General features: G+C 34.6%; 1 protein-coding gene, 1 non-coding gene and 1 pseudogene across 2 annotated transcripts in view; 1 reads left to right on the forward strand and 2 right to left on the reverse strand.

Moving 5' to 3' along the window:
* Positions 1–15,675, forward strand: part of SMC3 (structural maintenance of chromosomes 3) — a 32,957-nt gene extending 17,282 nt beyond the window's left edge. The window contains exons 13-29 of the mRNA XM_054581492.1: positions 410–623; positions 3,621–3,724; positions 3,921–4,020; positions 4,414–4,574; positions 4,881–5,022; positions 6,498–6,648; positions 7,239–7,391; positions 9,107–9,258; positions 10,027–10,185; positions 10,756–10,863; positions 11,618–11,726; positions 12,464–12,711; positions 12,796–13,008; positions 13,327–13,518; positions 13,672–13,849; positions 14,527–14,633; positions 15,267–15,675. Of these exons, the coding sequence (XP_054437467.1) occupies positions 410–623; positions 3,621–3,724; positions 3,921–4,020; positions 4,414–4,574; positions 4,881–5,022; positions 6,498–6,648; positions 7,239–7,391; positions 9,107–9,258; positions 10,027–10,185; positions 10,756–10,863; positions 11,618–11,726; positions 12,464–12,711; positions 12,796–13,008; positions 13,327–13,518; positions 13,672–13,849; positions 14,527–14,633; positions 15,267–15,338 (2,563 nt within the window). The 3' untranslated portion in view covers positions 15,339–15,675. The remainder of the gene's footprint in view (positions 1–409; positions 624–3,620; positions 3,725–3,920; positions 4,021–4,413; positions 4,575–4,880; positions 5,023–6,497; positions 6,649–7,238; positions 7,392–9,106; positions 9,259–10,026; positions 10,186–10,755; positions 10,864–11,617; positions 11,727–12,463; positions 12,712–12,795; positions 13,009–13,326; positions 13,519–13,671; positions 13,850–14,526; positions 14,634–15,266) is intronic.
* Positions 2,468–2,727, reverse strand: LOC129077025 (28S ribosomal protein S21, mitochondrial-like; annotated as a pseudogene).
* Positions 15,676–17,348: 1,673 nt separating the features above from the next.
* On the reverse strand, positions 17,349–17,469 carry LOC129077393 (U6atac minor spliceosomal RNA). Its single transcript, XR_008529851.1, has one exon. It is a non-coding gene; the product is annotated as a U6atac minor spliceosomal RNA (small nuclear RNA).
* Positions 17,470–20,954: the final 3,485 nt, after the last annotated feature.

Consider the following 20,954-nt stretch of genomic DNA (forward strand, 5'->3'; position numbering starts at 1 on the left):
TCGATCTGTTGCCCCTTTCACGCACCCCAACCAGGAACCAAATCCACAACCCAAGGCACATACCCTGACTGGAATCAAACCTGCAACCCTTCGCTTTGCAGGACGGCACCCAGCCACTGAACCACACCAGTCAGGGCTCATTAGAGCATTTCCTGAGATGGAGTACTAGTACTGCCTAGATTTACCAACTAACACAAACCTGGAGTAAAGACATTTTCTGTCTAAAATCTTTTGGGTATGGGCTGTTTTATGTTATACCTGACTTTAACCGTGATTTTATACTTAATACCTTCTTTAATGGAATTTTTTAAATGGCTATTGTCTCTGTGTACTCTTGCTATATTGATTACAATTAAACTTGGTTATTTCCTGTTCTATTTTTCAATCCATTCTCTCCTATCTTACGTAGATTGGCCCAAGCTACCCAGGAAAGAACGGATCTTTATGCAAAGCAAGGTCGAGGAAGCCAATTTACGTCAAAAGAAGAAAGGGATAAGTGGATTAAAAAGGAACTCAAGTCTTTAGATCAAGCTATTAATGATAAGAAAAGACAGATTGCTGCTATACATAAAGATTTGGAGGATACTGAGGCAAATAAAGAGAAAAATTTGGAACAGTATAATGTAAGAACTTTTACAACTATTTTATAAAAATATTTCCATTGAGATAAATATGTTGTTTTACCTATTTGTTTTATTTTTAAGTTTCCACGCTACTCTTAAAATATACAAGACAGGTACTCATTTAGAAAGACCAGCACAATTTAATATTATACATATGATGGTTCTCTTTTATCAGTGAGTTTCCGTGTAGATTGAGTATATTTTGAAATATATTTTTATGAATTGGTAATATGTATCTGAACTATAATTTTAGCATCATCCAAATCTAAAACATAACTTTATAGTATTTTTCTGTCAGTTTAATAACTTACTGCAGAATGTTTTTTTTGCTGGTTAAAGCCATGGTGGTTTTACAATATTTTCTAAATAAACATTTAGTATGCATTTTTAGCTAGCATTTCCTTAAAAGTTAAAGTAGAAGATAAAGTTACTTTCAGAGTAAGAAAGATCTTTCATAAATTGAAATGAGAAAGAGAAAAATGCTTTCATAAGTGATAGGTGTGGCTCTGTAGTACAGGTGATTAGAGAATGGTGGCAGTGATGGGAAGGGAGTGTGCAGGACAGATACAGGGTAAGGACCGCATGTGTGTGTATCAGTGCATACCCGAAGGAACCCTCACACCGCATCAGATCTGTACCAGTTGGTGTGGTTGGTTTTTCAAAAAAGCCATTAAAACATATGATCTTAATATATCTATATATTATGTGTATAATATGCATGCATACTATTTATACACATAAAAGCATGTACATTTGTATCTTTAAGTATTTTATTTTAAGTAGATAAATGTATGCTTATGTGCCAATCTTTTTTTGTCAGACTTTATTTTTTTAGAATAGTTTTGGGTTCATAGCAAAATTGAGAGAAGAATATAGAGATTTCCTATATTCCTCACATAATGCACAGCTCACGGATTGTCAGCATCCTCCATCAGAGTGTGTACCAGTCTTTTGAAGTAGAGCCCAATATGTGTGGGGTTTTTTTGTTTGTTTGTTTTTGGGTTTTTTGGATGAATTGTAATTGGAGTTCCCAGGAGTCTTTCTTGTTATGATCCAGCCACAGATAAAGATACAGTCTTTCTTAAAGTTGGATGGAAACAATTCAATTTAGAGTTCAGTCTAGAATCATATATTGCATTTAGTTTTTATGTTTCTGTTATCCTCTTTAATCTGGACCAGTTCCTTAACTTTCTGAGATATTTTTCCAGTTATAGTTGACATATAATATTATATACCTTAGAAAGCGAGATATGTAAATGAGTATCTTTTCTGTGACTTGATGTTTTGAGTTATTTTGATAAAGTGCATATTATATATTAATATATACTTTTATGTATTACATATTATGTAATTATTCTTCCCTACTCTTTTAAAGTTGATTTGCCTATTTAATTTTTAGTGACTCACCTTTGAACATATTTAAAAGTAAATCAAGTTTTTAAAGAAATAATTCTTGTTACTCATTCTCAGTTAATATTTAATGTAATCACAGTTAGCCAAAATAATAATAATAATCAACAACAACAACAACAACAGTGGGAAGCAAGTGGAACTGGCTCTATAACCATAAACAACTCAACTGGTAGGAACAGTGACCAGGAGTAATAGATAGTAGCCTACTGGCCTTGAGAGTGCAGTGTGCTTTGGACTTCGGTTAGGATGGGAGGAATGGAAAATGCAGGTTTGTCTAGGTAGACAGTATAGTTTTTGTTTGTTTTAATATATGTGATTGAGTTTATTGTGAGAAATGGTAAGAGAATGGGGTTGCAGAAAAAAAAAACTTGGAGACACAACTGGTGGATCATGCTTATCCTGTCGACAGGGCTTACCATCCACAGGCGTCCTCAGTCCTGCCTTGGATCTGCTTGGTTCTTTCTCATCAAAAAGTTGATCTTGTGAGCCTCCAACAGGTTTCATAGCTTTTCCACTGTCAGCAATGACGGCAAGGCATCTCGTAGTATTGGCGTCACTTGATGTCCTCATCAGTGAGCCCATCCATGAGCCTGTCCATGGTGAGGATTCTGTTTAGGGTCCTGTATGAACCTTGCTCGTTCCCTTCCTGCACCGTCACAGTCCTGGCAAGGAACTTCAGATGTTTTGCCATGACTTTCGAATTAAATATTCACTTCACAGGACCCTGCATCCTCGCAACCCAGCTGACACCAAGTCCGTAAACAGTATAGTTTTAACTGTGATGCCTACATGTCCTTTCCTGAAATAAAGAAAATGCATTTTGTCTTGAGTTCATGGAAACATCAAACTTTTTTTTGTTTTTAAGAGCCTGGTGATAAATCAAGATTTTCCAGTGAGAGGTTTATTTCTTTTCAAGTTTGAAGTCCATTATTTTCCAATATTTCAGCCATACGTTAGGGTATCAAAATGACCCCTTATGAAGGTGAAGTCTCACCTTTATACTGGATAGATATGATTTTACAGTGCTGATTACGTTATACAAAAAAAACCTTTGGCTTCTCAGTATAATTGTAAATCTCTTGTGTTCTTGTGTATGTGTGCAGAGGAGACAATATGAAAAGTATGCACTGTAGTGAATGTACTTTTTCTAAAATTCAGGATTATGTATTATATAAGTAGTAAGGGGTAGATTATTAATGAAAAAATTTCATTGTAGATATATTTTCTAGAGTAATTTTATGATTTATTTTCTGATGATGTGCTCTTCTGTCTGAAGACAATTTTTAAAAATTGAAATTTGATTCTTTAACACCTTCATTGAAGTAAAATTGACATGATAAATTGCATATATTAAAAATGTATCATTTGATAAGTTTTGACATGTATACATATATATATATCTGTGAAACTGTCACCACAATTAAGATCACCCCCAAATGTTTCCCATACCCTGTGCTAATTCCTCCCATTGTCCCCTGCTGCCCCTCTTACCCATCCCCTTACAACAACTGATTTGCTTTCTGTCACTGTGGATTAGCTTGCATGAAATAGGATTTTAAATTTGAATTATTTTTACTTCCATAGAAACTGGATCAGGACCTTAATGAAGTCAAAGCTCGAGTAGAAGAACTGGACAGAAAATACTATGAAGTAAAAAATAAGAAAGATGAATTACAAAGTGAAAGAAAGTTAGTATAGACTAAAATATGCCCTTTTTTTTTTTTTTTTTTTTTTGAGAAATGTTAGTTACTGGCTGTTGAGGGGTCTTTAAATTATAAATTAACCATTCAAGTTTGATTTCATTATTTTACTCTAAATTGTATATTGTTAGTGCATCTTCTTAATACTTTTGAAATTAAAGACAGTTTAATTTTTATTGGTTAGTTACTTGTGGAGAGAGGAGAATGCAGAACAGCAAGCTCTTGCTGCTAAAAGAGAAGACCTTGAAAAGAAACAGCAACTTCTTAGAGCAGCAACAGGAAAGGTGAGCAGATTCTTTTCATTACTTCAGATTTCATTGAGTCACTTGCTATTGCACAAAAATTTATTAGCTTTCAACCTGTAGGTCATGAGTTCCAGGTAATAAGAGTAGAGTGCAAATCACTTATCCTGTAAGTATGAAATGATGGATATTGTTTAAACATGCTATAATGATGCCACTTTTGACTTAGATGAAGAGCCCATTTGTAATGCTAGTGCCATAGAACAGAACCCATAGTATAAGATGTTTCGTGTAGTCGGCATATTTTGGGGGGGGAGGGCGGTTAGTTTAGTGTCTGGCATATTTTTAAATAAATAAATAGAGTAAAGGGCTTATTTTTTTTACCAGCAAGAGTGCCATTGGAAACTTATTTTAATATGTTTTACTTATAAACAGGCCATTTTAAATGGAATAGACAGCATAAATAAAGTGCTAGACCACTTTCGTCGAAAAGGAATAAACCAGCATGTTCAAAACGGCTATCATGGCATAGTGATGAATAACTTTGAATGCGAGCCTGCTTTCTACACATGTGTGGAAGTCACTGCTGGAAACAGGTGAGGCTATTCCCTTGATATCTTGAGTTTTTAAAGGAAAAAGGGAATAAGGATAACCTAAGAAACAGCTCTTTGTAGTTTTAGTATAATATGTCTCCTATTACCTTCTTGTATCCTCAGTTACTTACTTAATTTTCTAAATAAACGTAGAAGTGCCAAGTATTTGTTTCTAATTGTAGACCTAGAACTTTCCCCTTTTGAGGCTTTTTCTTTCTCCCCGCGTTTGAAATATTTATAGCACTTTAAAGTCTAGCAATTAAAAACTAATCTAGCAATAAAAATGTGCCTTATTCTGTTTACATGTAGGTTATTTTATCATATTGTTGATTCAGACGAAGTCAGCACGAAGATTTTGATGGAGTTTAATAAAATGAATCTTCCTGGAGAGGTCACTTTTCTGCCTCTTAACAAGTTAGATGTAAGGGATACTGCCTATCCTGAAACCAATGTGAGTTGGTCTGTGTTAAGGTCTATCTTTCTTTCAGTAATTTGCTTTTTATCATGTTTAATACATTCTTAGTGCACAGGCACTGTACATTAGGATTCATGTGGTCTGTGAGCTAGACATGCCTTTTTTCCCATGGAACTCAGTCTGTGCTCGGTGGGAATGACAAAGGCCACAGCCACAACATGAAGGAAATCATTGGAAATGTGCAAAGTGTTAAAATACATAAAGACAGGATACTTTGAGAATGTGTCCTTGGGTGACAAAATTAAGGTTAGGTAGTTGGAGAATTCCCTGAGGAACTGTCATTTAAAATGAATATTTTTAAGTTTTCTGAATATACTTTTTTAAATGGCTTATAAATTAAATCAAAAATGTCTAGCAAGATGATAGGCTTGAAAGTATAATGTTGCTTTTGTTACTAGCTGTTATCCTTTAAATGGATTGAAAATATTTCTCAGACACCTTTTTTTTTTTTTAAATGTGGTTGCTTTGAAGTATTAGATTTCAGAATGTTCATGGTAATAGCAACTATTTTAATATCCTAAGGTTAAAGCTGAAACCTTATGAGAATGATCAACAATTTCAGAAGAAAAGTGTGAATCTAATGAGCTGCTCAAAGGGCCCAGCCTTGATGAGGGGAAGAGAAATTGAGTCACAAATGTGCCATGTGAATGAAGCAAGACACAAAAGAATTCGTGTAGTGTGGTTTCTTTACACTACCTAAACAAAACTAGGCCTAGATAATAGAACTAGAAAGAAGTACAAGGAAGTGATTATTGATTATCATAAAAATCACAATAGCAGTCACTCTTTTAGAGGTGACCACTATGTGATTAGAAAGGGGCATAGTTGTGGCTTCTGGATGTCTGCAGTGCTGTTTCTTGTCCTGCATGTGGTTATGTTGATATTCTCTTTATAATTATTAATTTAAGCCTAATATAATTGCATTTTTTCTTTAATAGGATTTCCTAACTTAAAAATTCTAAAAATCCTGCTTTAACAATGTAGGAGAAAAAAGGGAGGAAATAAGTTTTATCTGAAAAAAAATACTGTATCTAAGATAGATATAAAATTAAAATGTTTTGAGGAAATAGTTTACCCTTCTGTGTGACAGATGGTATCCTAAGTGTTTCCCATGTACTAATTTGTCTAGTCTTAACTTTGTAAGAAAGACACTGTTATTGCAAGTTTGTAAATGAAGATAATGTTATATGGAGAGGTTAGATGGCTCGTTCACTAAGCTCTTTATCACTGTGCTCTACTATTGAAAACCTAGACGATTACCTGAGGACAATCTCCAGGATATTTCAGTAGAATGATTTTTCTGACTTCTTCAGTATAAAAATCAATAGTTTTGAAATAAAAGAGCATTTGTTTATTTCTGTTTCATAAGGATATAATTCATAATTCTGCTAACATGTTTTAATTAACTGTATTATGATCTCTTTGCTTGTTGACAAAATACTCATTTTTAGGATGCTATTCCTATGATAAGTAAATTGAGGTACAATCCCAGATTTGACAAAGCCTTCAAACATGTATTTGGAAAAACACTCATTTGTCGTAGCATGGAAGTTTCAACCCAGCTGGCCCGTGCTTTCACTATGGACTGCATTACCCTGGAAGGTTTGTAATGGGATTTATTTACCATTTTAGTTTTAAGAGCGTTTGAAAGTTCATGTCCAATTACTTATTTTTCAGTTGGTTTATTCAAATCAGAATCCAAACAGGGTCCACATTTAAATGTAACCTTTTGGTTTATAATAGGGATTCTTAACCTTTTTTTCACTATGGACTCCTTTGGCTCTTTGGTGAAGCCTATTGTCCCTTTTTCAATTCTTTTAACTGCATAAAATAAAATACTGTGGATTTTTTTTTAAAGATTTTATTTATTTTTTTAGAGAGAGGGGAAAGGAGGGAGAGAGGGATAGAAACACTGATGTGTGAGAGAAACATTGATCAGTTGCTTATCACATGCCCCCAACTGAGGACCTGGCCCACAACCCAGGCATGTGCCCTGACCAGGAATCGAACTGGCTACCTTTTGGTTCACAGGTCAGCGTCCAGTCCACTGAGCCACACCAGCCAAGGCTAAATTCTTTTCTTTTTAATTCCCATTAAACAGGTAAAGCCTGTAGATTGTTTGATTATAAGTCAGTATATCATTGAGTAAGTTGTTATGAAGAATTGCTACCTTTCCTATGTTTTGTTTGTAGGTGACCAAGTTAGTCATCGGGGTGCTCTAACTGGAGGTTATTATGACACAAGGAAGTCTAGACTTGAATTACAAAAAGATGTTAGAAAAGCAGAAGAAGAACTAGGTGAACTTGAAGCAAAGCTCAATGAAAACCTGCGCAGAAATATTGAAAATATCTTTTTGTCTTGTGCTACTATGTAGAAAGAACTGAACTTTGGTTGGAATATATAATCTTTTGCATGTTAGGTGTGTCTTTTCATTTATATAGTGAGGAAAAAAAAATCCATGTTTTACTTTAACTTCTATTTAAGCACAGAAGCTTATTTGTTTGTCTATTTAACTTCTGAAGTCAGAAAAAACTAAAAAGTATTTCAACATTGATCCTTTGCTGTTAAATAGCTAATAGCAGTGAGTATACTTCTGAGAGAAAAAGAACTCAAGAAATACTAAAATTTAAGGTCATAAAGAAATTGAGAAGTATTGGTCAGAAAATTATAGGAGGAAGACCAGGATAGTGTTTCATGGAAGAAAGGTGGGGGAAGAGGGTATCAGGAATGCTACATACTGCATACAAGGTAAATATGTAAGGGTTGAAAATGTCCATTAGATTTTTTTTATCACAAGGTCATTTGGTTCAGATTTAGTGTTAGTGGAGGAAATGACCGTCAACTCCATGAAAATGGTGTTCTAATAAGAGTGGCTAGTTCACCAAAACTGCCCCTTCTTCCCAGCGCTCCCATGCCTTTCCTCTCTCTCAGGTATGCATCTCATAAACTCTAAGGATCCCCGTGTAGAAGACTTGCAACCACAGAAGCAGTGGGCAGTGGTCGCTCATCCCAGACTTGTCTCCAAGGCCCCTTTTCTCTGACTTTTTAGTAAGCTAAAAGCAGCCCCGCCTTGGCTCACTTCCGTTGCTGTGACTTATTTCTCAGAGCACACAGCCCCATTTGGCTCACTTTCCTATAATATTTTAGAGAGCCAGAGCAGCCCCAGCTAGGCACTCTCCTGTTGTTTCTTCTATCCTAAGTCCTTCCTTGTTTTACTGTCCCCAGCTTTAATAAACATACTCTAAAAAACACACAAGAGTGGCTAGTTCAGCCTACACCTGAAATAGTTGTGCCTTTTCATATTCTTAAAACAACCATGGTATAAGGCACAAGTGTTGTATGTGTACTTCACATAATTGTCATAGGACATTAAAAATAATCTAGGGGCAAAAAATACTCTAGGTACTCTAGCAGCGAAAAGAGTTAATCATTTTTACTACTTCATTAGGATATTCTTAATTGAAATTTGAGATTTTTTTAAAAAAATTGAGTTCATAGCTTCTCTGCCATCAGTGAAAGCCATAGCACAGAAAAAAAGATAAATAAACATCTTAGTTTTGACTTTGCAGGGGTCTGAATAGCACACTTTGAGAATTGCCCAGATTTGGCAAGAAGTTAGCTCTAAGAAAGCATGGTGAAATACTAGGGAGAAGGAGGCAATTGGCAGCATACACCAAATACCTTGCTGTACTTGATAATCCAGTGAGGTGGAATTATTCTTCCATTTTGGGTGAGGCCTCTTCATACATAATTTCCGTATATAATTCTTTAAGCATAATAGATTACATGGTAAATATTTGTTGAATGAGAATATTTTTTAAAATAACACTATTTCATTTAGCTTATTCTAGGGTTTCCCAAGAAGATTGATTGATTGGTATAGCTATTAGCAAAATAGTATGTTACTTTGGAAGAGAAATGATGGGGTGAGTGCTGCTTAATTCAGCATTATTATGGTCCATAAATTTGAGAAAACAACGTTTATTTAAGGGTAAAGAAAAGGAAGGGGATACAAAATGTGTTTATAAGAACTGGGAGAATTTTCCTTAGCTTTGTATATGGATTAATAATGAAATTGACCAGTTGATGAACCAAATGCAGCAGATAGAGACGCAGCAAAGGAAATTTAAAGCATCTCGAGATAGCATATTATCAGAAATGAAGATGCTAAAAGAGAAGAGGCAGCAGTCAGAGAAAACTTTTATGCCTAAGGTTCGTAAGTATGCCTTTTGTTACAGATGTTTTAATTGTATAGAATTGGGTGGACTATATTATATAGGTTATCCTTGGATTTCATGTGTCCCGTTTTTGTTTAGTCCCATACTTTTTTGGATATCTACATTTGTTACATCACACTTATACCCAAGGGTAGCCACAATATACTTTCATAGCCCACATCCAGACTTCCCAACTTTATTAAACAAATTGGTGTTTTAAAACTGGCAGAAGAGTACTGTCTGAGAGTAATGTGTCAGTAAGCATTTTTGTCTGTAGAGTACTACTTATGGAGTCACATGAATATTTAATTGCATTTTGTTCAGAGTTTTAAAATGAGTAGAAAGCAAACTGTTATTGCTGTTATCAAGTGATAATACATATTGGACTCATATATGAAGCTGTTTGACAAAAACTATTCATTTGGTACATCAGTACTAAAACAACAAGGTTATTTTTTTCCTTAAAATTGCTCATAATTGTTTTACCTTAATATATTCTAGCAACTATTTTTTATTCTTATGAATATGTATGAAGATTTTTATATAGCTTGATTATGAGATATGGTGTTCCACACAGCCCCATAATATTGCATCATGAATATTGTTGCTACAGTTCTAACGATCAAATTTAATGATACTTAATTGAGTTGATATATTATTTAGCTCATTTTACTCTCAAATATAGATTGCTACCAATTTTTTACTATTATAAGTGATATAGTAACTAATGCATTTATTAACAAATGAATAATCTGTCTTATAGCAACGTAGTTTACAAAGTTTGGAGGCAAGTTTGCATGCTATGGAGTCCACCAGAGAATCTTTGAAAGCAGAACTTGGAACCGATTTGCTTTCTCAACTAAGTCTGGAAGATCAGAAGAGAGTAGATGCGCTGAATGATGAAATTCGTCAACTTCAGCAGGCAAGTACAACTGACAGGAAGAAAATTTTGTTGATAACTAGTTACTTTGAAAAATGTCTTTCTTGCTAATAAAGAAATGCAAAAGATTATTGAGAAAGTGTAAAAATGACACTTGGATTTATAATATCCGTAAGAGTAAATTAGTCTTTCTAAACCATTCTGTATATATTATGATTGATTATACAAGCAATCTTCATTTCATTCTCCTATTTAATGCACATTTATCATTAGTAAGGTTGGCTTTGTTAGCTTTGCCATATTTATTGATCTGACTGCCTTTATGTATTTAATATTGTTTTGATTAAACATTTTATTATTGAAACAGAGATATAAACAACACTAAGACCAAAAAATAAAAAGCAGGAAAAGAAAAACCTTTTTGGTAGCATGCTTATAAAAAGAACCAGGCACAGAAACTTGGCATTCTGAAGAAAATATAGGGCTTTTTGGGAGGGTGTAAAACTCCATTTCATTTCAGAGCAAGTGATAGAGATGACAGCAAATTAACAACATTCCTGTGGGTGATACGTACATGCCTATGTAGACAAATAGTTTTTCCTTTTCTTTTAGGAAAACAGACAGTTGCTGAATGAAAGAATTAAATTAGAAGGTATTATTACTCGAGTAGAAACTTATCTCAATGAGAATTTGAGAAAACGCTTGGACCAAGTAGAACAGGTATGTTCTTTTTTGAGAGTTCCTTGATGACCATAACCTTTTGAAAGTGCTTATGTAAGAGGTTCTGAGTGAGGGCTTGGATTCTGGAGACAGAAAGACTAGCAGTCTACCTACCTTCCTTGAGTTGGAATTCTAGCACTGCCACCTGGTATGTGATCTTGTATAAACCCTTACACTCCTTTTTTTTTTTTTTTTTTAATTTTATATATTTATTTTTAGAGAGGGGGAAGGGAGGGAGAAAGAGGGAGAGAAACAGATCAGTTGCTTCTTGCATGCCCCTAACTGGGGGCCTGGCCCGCAACCCAGGCATGTGCCCTGGTGGGGAATCGAACCAGAGACCTTTTGGTTTGTAGGCCAGCACTCACTCAATCCATGAGCCACACCAGCCAGAACAAATCATTTAATATTTCTAAGCTTCAGTTTCCTCCTGTGCTAATTAAGTAAACATAACAGTAATACTGTTCTGTATGTTTATCCTGATACAATCTAGGAACTCAGTAAAAGTTATTAATATTTTATCAGTATTAGGCAGATGCTGAGAAATTTTTTAGTAATTACGTTATTACTTTTTTCCCCCTGTAATGTACTTTTAAGTGTTTGCAATTACATGAAATGGTTTTTTTAATTTGTTTGTTTTCTTGAATGTTTATTCTAAAATAACAGCTATAGAAACTGTTGGTAGTCATAACATTTTGAAACTTAACAAAATTCATATTTTGTGGTTTAATGCTCATAAGTTTCTTTTGTGTCACAGGAACTAAATGAACTGAGAGAGACAGAAGGAGGTACTGTTCTTACTGCTACAACCTCAGAACTTGAAGCCATCAATAAAAGAGTAAAAGATACTATGGCACGATCAGAAGGTAATTGTTATTTAGTAAAATTTTTAAAGATATTTATTAAATATCCTGGCTGATGTGGCTCAGTGGATTGAGTGCCGGCCTGAGAGCCAAAAGGTTGCCAGTTCGATTCCCAATCAGGGCTCATGCTTGGGTTGCCTGCCAGATCCCCAGGTTGGGGATATGTGAGAAGTAATCGATAGATGTTTCTCTCTTTCTCCCTTCCTTCCTGTCTCTCTAAAAATAAATAAAATCTTTTTTAAAAAATGTTTAATTAAGTTTAGCTAATGTATTTTATAACATTGTTTACTACAAAATGAAGTATCTAGGCAAAAGCATCTAATAATGATTTTGTGCTTTCCATCATCATAATCTATAGTGAACAGAGTTTAGAGTATTGATTATAAAATAGTAATCTTTTACTGAATTTTTGTGACAATTTTAAGACCATAAATTATTTATTTTGTTGAAAAAAGTAAGAAATAGCTGAATGAAGTTTCTTCTCTCCTAGATACTGAGAAGAAAATTACTTTTTTTTGTTTTTTTATAAACAATAGGAACTATACTTGTGATTCTTATGTAAACTCCTAATTTTGTCCTGAGTTAAGTGTTTTATGAATTTTTATAGTAAAATTTAAAGAAACATTTAAAAAGCCTATCTATTTCAATAGATGTGATTATGAAAATAAAACATTTGGTCAAATTACACTCTGGCTGTAAAATATGCATTGTGACCTAGTTTGTTTTTTTCCCCATTTTAGATTTGGACAATTCCATTGATAAAACAGAAGCTGGAATTAAGGAGCTTCAGAAGAGCATGGAGCGCTGGAAAAATATGGAAAAAGAACACATGGATGCTATAAATCATGATACTAAAGAACTAGAAAAGATGACAAATCGACAAGGCATGCTGCTGAAAAAGAAAGAAGAATGTATGAAGAAAATTCGAGAACTTGGATCACTTCCCCAGGAAGCATTTGAAAAATACCAAACGCTGAGCCTCAAACAGGTAAATCTTACTGGTTTTAAATTCGAAATCTCACTGCAAATTTTCCTGTATATGAATTTATGTATATATCTTTTCTCTTTATAGTTGTTTCGAAAACTTGAACAGTGCAACACAGAACTGAAGAAGTACAGCCATGTAAACAAAAAAGCTTTAGATCAGTTTGTAAATTTCTCTGAGCAAAAAGAAAAGTTAATAAAACGACAAGAAGAGTTGGATAGGGGGTACAAATCAATCATGGAACTGATGAATGTACTTGAACTGCGAAAATATGAGGCTATTCAGTTAACTTTCAAACAGGTATGTTTCTTTTTGTAGTAAATACATCAGACAGAAGTTTCAGCTATTATTCAGTTTATTGTTCAGTTTGTAAAGATTATAAAGCTTTCTTCCCTCTGATAGTTGGATCTAATACACGTGAATAAATCCAGCATATAAGTTGCTAACCTTGGAACTAGAATGTTTTACACAGTGCTTAAAAGGATCCAATCTGATTGCTTTTAAATATTTGTCTTTGTTTTAAGCAGTAATATGTATAATTCCACCTGAGCAAAAATTTATGTTCAAATTGACACCCAGCCTTATTATTTATGTATTTGTTTATTTGTTTATTTTAAGGTATCCAAGAACTTCAGTGAAGTATTCCAGAAGCTGGTACCTGGTGGTAAAGCTACTCTGGTGATGAAGAAAGGAGATGTGGAAGGCAGTCAGTCTCAGGATGAAGGAGAAGGGAGTGGTGAAAGTGAGAGGGGTTCAGGGTCGCAGAGTAGTGTCCCGTCAGTTGACCAGTTCACCGGAGTTGGAATTAGGGTAAATACCTGAACCTCCAGTTCTCTTCGATGTCTTCCAATCTAAAATTTGCAGAACATTTTGTAAATCTAAATTGTCGCATGTATGCAATTTAATTTGAAGAGGTGATTGTGACTCTTCCCTTTCAGGATATTGACTCAGATGTTTTCTTAGGTGTCATTTACAGGAAAACAAGGTGAAATGAGAGAAATGCAACAGCTCTCAGGCGGACAGAAATCCTTGGTAGCTCTTGCTCTGATTTTTGCCATTCAGAAATGTGACCCAGCTCCTTTTTACTTGTTTGATGAGATTGACCAGGCCCTGGATGCTCAGCACAGAAAGGCTGTGTCAGGTACAGTGTTGGTTTTGTACTCGACAATGAGAACGTGCTTTAAAATGAGAGCTTGCCTCTTTCAGAGTGATTGTTTGTTGCCTGAGATATTTGGAGGGACTAGGTAGGGTATGTATTTCGTAAATAAAATTTCTCTTTTAAGAGGTTTTTAAAATGTAGAGTTAGACTACTTTGTAAAGTTTAGTTCTGTGAGAAAGATGTAATTCTTTGAATCTCTTGAAATTCCTACTTCAGTTAAACTTTGATATAGAACTCTCTCATTTTAAACTTGTATTTTTCAGTGTTTGAGTAGTTCCTGTCATAAGCAATGTTGATTTCCGTATTTAAAGAATCTGTATTTAATCTTTAGTAAGTTCAAAAGATCTTTGGGGAGTGGATAGCAGGGGAAAGGTTGTTTTTGTTTTTATGTGTGGGAAAACTTATCTTGCTCTCATGTTATTTCTACTGCTATGTTCAAAATTGACTGAGCTTCTTTTTATTCTATAACTTTAAGACATTGGGATTAAAGATTTATCCCTAATTTAAGAAATTAAGGTGGTAATTTTTATAGGTATATGCATGAAAAATAGAGTCACAGGCTGTTTTGAATTTTAAGTAAGTGTAAAGATAGTTGCTTTTCAAATTTTAAGGTCTGACCAAAGGGGTTTTATTAAATTATCTTTTTTTTTTTTTAACAGATATGATTATGGAACTTGCTGTACACGCTCAGTTTATTACAACTACTTTTAGGCCTGAACTGCTTGAATCAGCTGACAAATTCTATGGTGTAAAGTTCAGAAATAAGGTAAATTTTTTTACATGAAGTTTAAGTTCATGTAGTATTTAATTCATTATATTTGTTGAATTCTTATTTTATGTTACTTAACTCATGAAAGAAAGCTTAGAATGTTGTTGCTTATCAGATGATGTAAAGAAAAAACTTTTACTTAAAATGCCAGTGAGGCAGGTTTTTTGTGGCATTCATTGCACTGATTTTATTTTCATTGGCATTAAGAGACAGTACCTTCCTGTCTCTTAATCTATCTAGTCTATCTAGTCTAGTTAATGCCTATCTAGTCTATTCAGTACTTGTTCAATGCAGTCTTTAACAGTTATGTACATTGATTTATATTTGGCTGAACCACACGGCTTTTCCTGGTGTTTTAAGCCTTAATGTTCGTTGGAATAGCAAAATAATTAGGCATAAGTACTTATCTATATCTTTAGAGCATTGAAGTGCAAAATATTTTTAAACATACACATTGAATAAACACCATTATGAAGATTTTATCAATCAATGTTTTAGAATCATTTGACTTTTCTGTGTAAAATTTATAGGTGATAAAACCTATAGGTGTATTTTAAATATTACCTTATACAGTGGTAACACTGATATATTACGATTTAACAGACTTTGTTTTTCACATTTATTCTTCAGGTTAGTCATATCGATGTGATCACAGCAGAGATGGCCAAAGACTTTGTAGAAGACGATACTACTCATGGTTAATTGGAAAATATTGTCCACTGGTTTTCAAGATGTATATAGTATTATGATTCTCGTACCCAGGAACTGTAAATTTAAACCTAAATATCTGGTCATTATTAATAGTTTCCAGACTTAGAGCACACACAGTCCTTTTATATTTCTGTCATTGTATTTTATAAGATACTCTGTAATGTTACATTTCTATGTATAGTTTAAGAATTTTATTTCCCACACAACTTTTTGTAAGTGTCCTGTTCCTGTTTTAAATCTTTTGAAACATGCTAAATATTGTTTCCTAATTATTTTATCAATTTATATTGCTTCTTTTTTTATAGTTTCAATTAAATAATTGGTTTTGTGACTAATTTTGTGTTTTATGTGGCTTTTCATTTATAGTTGTACAGTTAGAAACAGATTTTTCTTAAATATCTGTTTTATTTTGCTTCAGAAAAGGTCTGCCTTCATCTAAAAGAAGATTTTAAAAATACAGTTTTCGTATTCTGTTGAATTAGGTTAGTGGTTCTCAATCCTGGCTACATGTTTAAATCCATGGGGGAAGCTTTTTAAAATGTAATACTGCGGAATCTTTCCCTACAGTTGGATCAGAATCTTCAGGGGGTGGTGTCCTGGTCATTGTTAATTCTGAAGGTCCCCTAGGTGATTCTGACTGTCAGTGAGGCCTAGAACCCCTGCTTTAAAGTCAGTAGAACAGTCCTTTAAAGAGTATTTTAAAAAGATGGCAGTGTATTGAATAGAACTTGGGAAGGTGGTTTTAAGAGTAACTGGGAACACTACAACCAAAAAATTAAGCCATAAAAGTTCCTTTTTTCTCTGGGTAAGTAAATAGTTTTGGAAAACATTGTTATTGAAACTCCCCCTCCCTCCCCAGGTGAGGTCTTTGTTGTTTGTTTATTGTGTTTTAAAATTGCTCTATTGTTCTCTTCTCCTGTAAGTGGCCTGAAGTGATCTTTGAATGGTTTACTATTCACTTGATCCAGAAAACCCCACAAAATCATGCAAATCAAGAGGTTCAAATCTTCACCTTCATGTTTACTTTTAAGAACACTCATGGAATTGCCCAGGCCATCACGGGTACGCGTATCTGAAAAGCTCTCTGAAGGATGCCATTTTTACAGAAGCAACGTGTGCCATTCTGTCATTACAGCGGTGGGGTCAGTAAGTGTGCCCAGGCCAATAGTGGAGCTAGACACAGGGTCTTTGGCCCCAAAAGTGTGCTGAACTTTTGCTACGCACCCTTAAAAATGCTGAGAGTAATGCCGAACTTAAGGGTTTAGATGTAGATTCTCTGGTCGTTGAGCACATTCATGGTACATTTAGTAGCTTCTCAACTAATCTTTAGATTTTTACCAGTTTTTCCACTAACGCCCTCTTTTCTCAGATCCCGCAGAAGGTGTTAGTTTCATGTCTCCTCTGGTTGGTGATACTTTTTCAGTCTGTGTTTTTCATACCTTGACAGTTTAGAGGAGTACTTTTCAGATGTGTAAAATGTCCTATTTGGGCTTGTTTTCTGGTTTTTTGCATGGTTAGGCTGGAGTTAAATAGTACAGGGGTGAGGTGTCCTCATCACATCATATCAAATGATGTGTTACTAACATGCTTTATTGCTGGTGATGTTTGCCTTGAATGGCTGCCCAAGATTATTTACCAAGTATCTTAACTGTAAATTTACATTGCTTTCCCCTTTGATTCTGTGTTTTGGAAGCAAGTCACTTAAATACAACCCACAGTGGGATTCTCCCAGCCTTGGAAAACTTTATTCTAGTAGGGTTTTTTGTTTGTTTGTTAGATTCGTTGGGATTTTCTACATAGGCCATCATGTCACATCCAAGTAGAGACTCTTACTTCTTCCTCTCCAATCATGTACATAACCTTTAATTTTTCTGGTGGATTCCCCCCTCCCCAACTTTATAGTTATTTACAAGAGCGTTGGTTTCTTAGGAGCTACTACTCTTTCATTAGTAGAAGCCAGAAATCCTTAAAGACACTTTAGTTACTTTTTAGAACAACTCAGAAAAATGATGGTTAGATGCCACAAAGTAGGTGGCAATGCCTTAACTGCATGCATGTTGTTAGGCCCAAGATCCTCTTCCATCCTTGTCAAGGAGTGCTAACCTCTCCTCTCATGCAAGACAAGAGACACTTTTAAAGTAAGAAAATAGTACTTTGACTTTAAATTGAATTTAAAATGTACATTCATTTTGAGCTTTCATTTTGACTAACTAAATCTCTAATGTTTACAGTATATTGTTTACAATTTTGCCATAATTGATCTTCTCTAAGAGACGATTTGGTATGAGAAATATTCTAAGACCCCATTCAAAGGGTTATGCAAGTATAATATTTTTATAATATTCCTAAAATGTGTTTTAGGCATCTCCCTGAGAATATTTATTATGAATCACTAGGTAAGGAGGTTGCCATGGTTGGTGTGTAGATTATGATCTATAGCTTTGCTCTTATAGGACCAGCCCTCCATAATAGAAAATTTGGTAAGGGATACTATATGCATGGCATCATTCTAGAACAATATTCCTGAGCATCTCCCCAAGGATATCAGTATAATGAAACTCCAATGAGTTTGTAATAAATACCTAAATGATGAAATATAGAATATAAATATAAAACCCATACTCTTTGCTATATCTTAGTCATAAATTTATTCCAATGAAAATGTGACAATCTTGGGTATACTTGGTCAACCCGGAAACTTAGAGAAAGGATGGAAATTGATCCCAGGAATTAGCCAGTGATTCATAAGAAAATTGATTCCCAGTCAGGGTACATGCCTGGGTTGCAGGTCAAGTCCCCAGTTGGGGGTGCATGAGAGGCAACCACACATTGATGTTTCTCCCCCTTTCTTCCTCTGTTCCACTCTGCCTAAGAATAAATAAAATATTTTTTAAAAAATCTGAAGTGCTTCTGTGGCTGGATAGGTCTGTCTTGATTTTCCCGCTTTGATATTTTAATACTGCTACAAAGTACACATATATTAGTAAGTTTGAAAAATATATACAAGGTCAGTCCTAAAAAAGTCCAGCCATTATAACGAGAATGGTTTGTGCAGCATCAATGTAACTTGGCAGCCAAGGGGAGTGGACTGGAGTGCACATACATGAACAAGAATGACTTCCCTGTACTAGTCGGCGCAGTAGATACTGTTGAGTGAGCATGTGTCACATTCAAAATGGAGTAGAGCAACAAAGCTGCATCACATTTTGTGTTAAGCTTGAACATTCTTCCACGGAAACTATTCAGATGATTCAGATGGCTTTGGGGGCAATGCAATGAGTGTAGCGCAAATAAAAGTATGGAACAAACGCTTCAAAGATGGTCAAGAATCTGTTGAAAGAGATACAGGTTCTGGAAGGCTTGCAACAAGCAGAATACCGGAGAATGTTGCATATATGTGGGCTGCGATCAGCAAAGATTGGTGACAGACAGTGTGGGAACTAGAAGCTTTTGATCTGGGGATTCCAAAAATCACTCTTAAGATTTTGATGCAGGGTCTTGGCATGAAACTAAAATCTTTGAAAGGGAAGAGATTTCAGACTGTCGAGATTCAGGAAAACACAACAGGGCGACTGATAGCAATTCCAAAAAAGGATTTTGCAGCTTGTTTTGAACAGCAGGAGAGATGCTGGGATGGGAGAACTGTGAGGTTCCAAGGTGCCTGCTTTGAAGGAGACTGAGGCATCATCGTCCTATGTACAATATTTCTTGTATCTTCAATAAATGTCTCTATTTTTCATAGCACATGGCTGGATACTTTCTGGACTCACCTCATATTTTTACATCACATTACCAGCTGGACTGCCACTATTAACATTTTGGGACATTTTCTTCAAAGCTTCATTCAAAATTTTGTGGTTATGTTTATGTTTATACTAGTTATATAATTTCATATACTAAAATTTTCTCATAGTAATACAATAAAAAATATTCCTGTTTAATCTCTTTAGAAACAAATTTTAATAGCCACAAAATCTGTCAAATAGAAATAGTTAATTATTTTCTCTTGAATGCTTAGATTGTTTCTTTTAGCTATATTACCAAAAACCAACCAACCCAAAAACCAAACACATTTTAACACATAAAACTCTGAAAATTTAGGATTATTTTAAGATAGATTCTCAGAAATCAGCATATGAACATCTATAAAGCTTTTTGTATAATTGGCACTTTTTTAAAAAATAAAATATTAAATGATTAGCAAAAGTGGATTAAGCATTTGTCTACCTGAAATAAGTGAAAAAGTATTAATATTAAAGAAAATGCAATTTATAGAAACATGAATAGGGGTGTAATAGTCATAGAAGAAAAGGTGTAAGACGAATTTTGGAGGATTTCTTTTTTACAAAAACATTGAGATAGTAGCAACTCTCTCTTTGAAAAGAGTTAATTCTTTTTGAAAGATATGTATTGATTTTGGAGAGGTGAAGCGGGGGAGAGAAACAATGATTTATTGTTCCATTTATTTATGCATTCATCGGTTGCTTTTTGTATGTGTTCTGACCAGAGAACAAACCTGCAACTTTGATGTATCTGGGCAACGTTCTAACTGACTGATCACCGGGCCAGAGCTAATTTTTAAATTGAGTTTCTCTCATAACAACCCTCAAGATAGAGGACTAGCCCTTTGATTCAGCTCCCCACAAAGGGAGAATACCAGTACTAAGGGAAAGAAAACAGATTAAGATTTCACTGTCACCCGATAAATGGTCACCTTACACTGGGAGAAATATCATGCCACCGGGATGCTTGCCAGGAAGGTGCAGAAAGTATTTAGTGTCAGCGATTTTTTTTATAGTAGTATGGTATTCATTCTTCATATTTCGTCATCTTTTACTCGGCATTTCTCCTTACCCTGGAACACTAATGAGTAATCCAAGTTTGCACATTCAATAGGGGCAGAGTAAATGGAAAACAGATGCCCACTGATGCAGTTAAAATTGGTGACAGCCGAGGGTTAAGCTACTACCAAGAAACTAGGAATGTCTTTCCTTACTTGAGGGTTGGTTTTACTTTTCTTTTATATTTTACTTACTGGTTTTTTTGTTTGTTTGGTTTTGTTTTTTAAGAGAGAGAGAGAGGGAAACATCGGGTCATTGCTCCACACACTATCAATTCATTGGTTGATTCTTGTATGTGCCCTGAACAACTGAGGATAGAACCAGAAACCCTGGTGCACTGGTAAAACATACACTCCAACCAACAGAGCTCTAGCCAGGGCTCTTTTTTTCCCTTTATTTAATTGATGTTTTTGGTTTTGTTTTTAGAGAGAAGAAAGGAGAGAGAGAGAGTGAAAAACATTGATTTGTGGTTCTACTTATTTATGCATTCATTGGTTGGTTCTTTATAAGTGTCCTGACTTGGGATCAAACCCACAACCTTGGCATATGGGTAAGATGCTCTAATCAATTGAGCGATGCAGTCAGGCCCCCCCCCCCTTTCTTTTTTACTTATATATAATTAGGTAGAAATTATCCTCTACTTTTGTGTGAAGGTTAAACAGATAATGATACTCTTATTCCCTAGGTTTTATAATTCTTTTGGAAGAAACATTCTTTTCCTCTGATAAAAGTCGTAGAATCTATTTCAATTTTCTATTGCCTAGAG

The sequence above is a fragment of the Pteronotus mesoamericanus genome, unplaced genomic scaffold, assembly GCF_021234165.1.
Source record: "Pteronotus mesoamericanus isolate MK-2021 breed Mesoamerican mustached bat unplaced genomic scaffold, CSHL_Meso_final contig_657, whole genome shotgun sequence".
Lineage (NCBI taxonomy): Eukaryota > Metazoa > Chordata > Mammalia > Chiroptera > Mormoopidae > Pteronotus > Pteronotus mesoamericanus.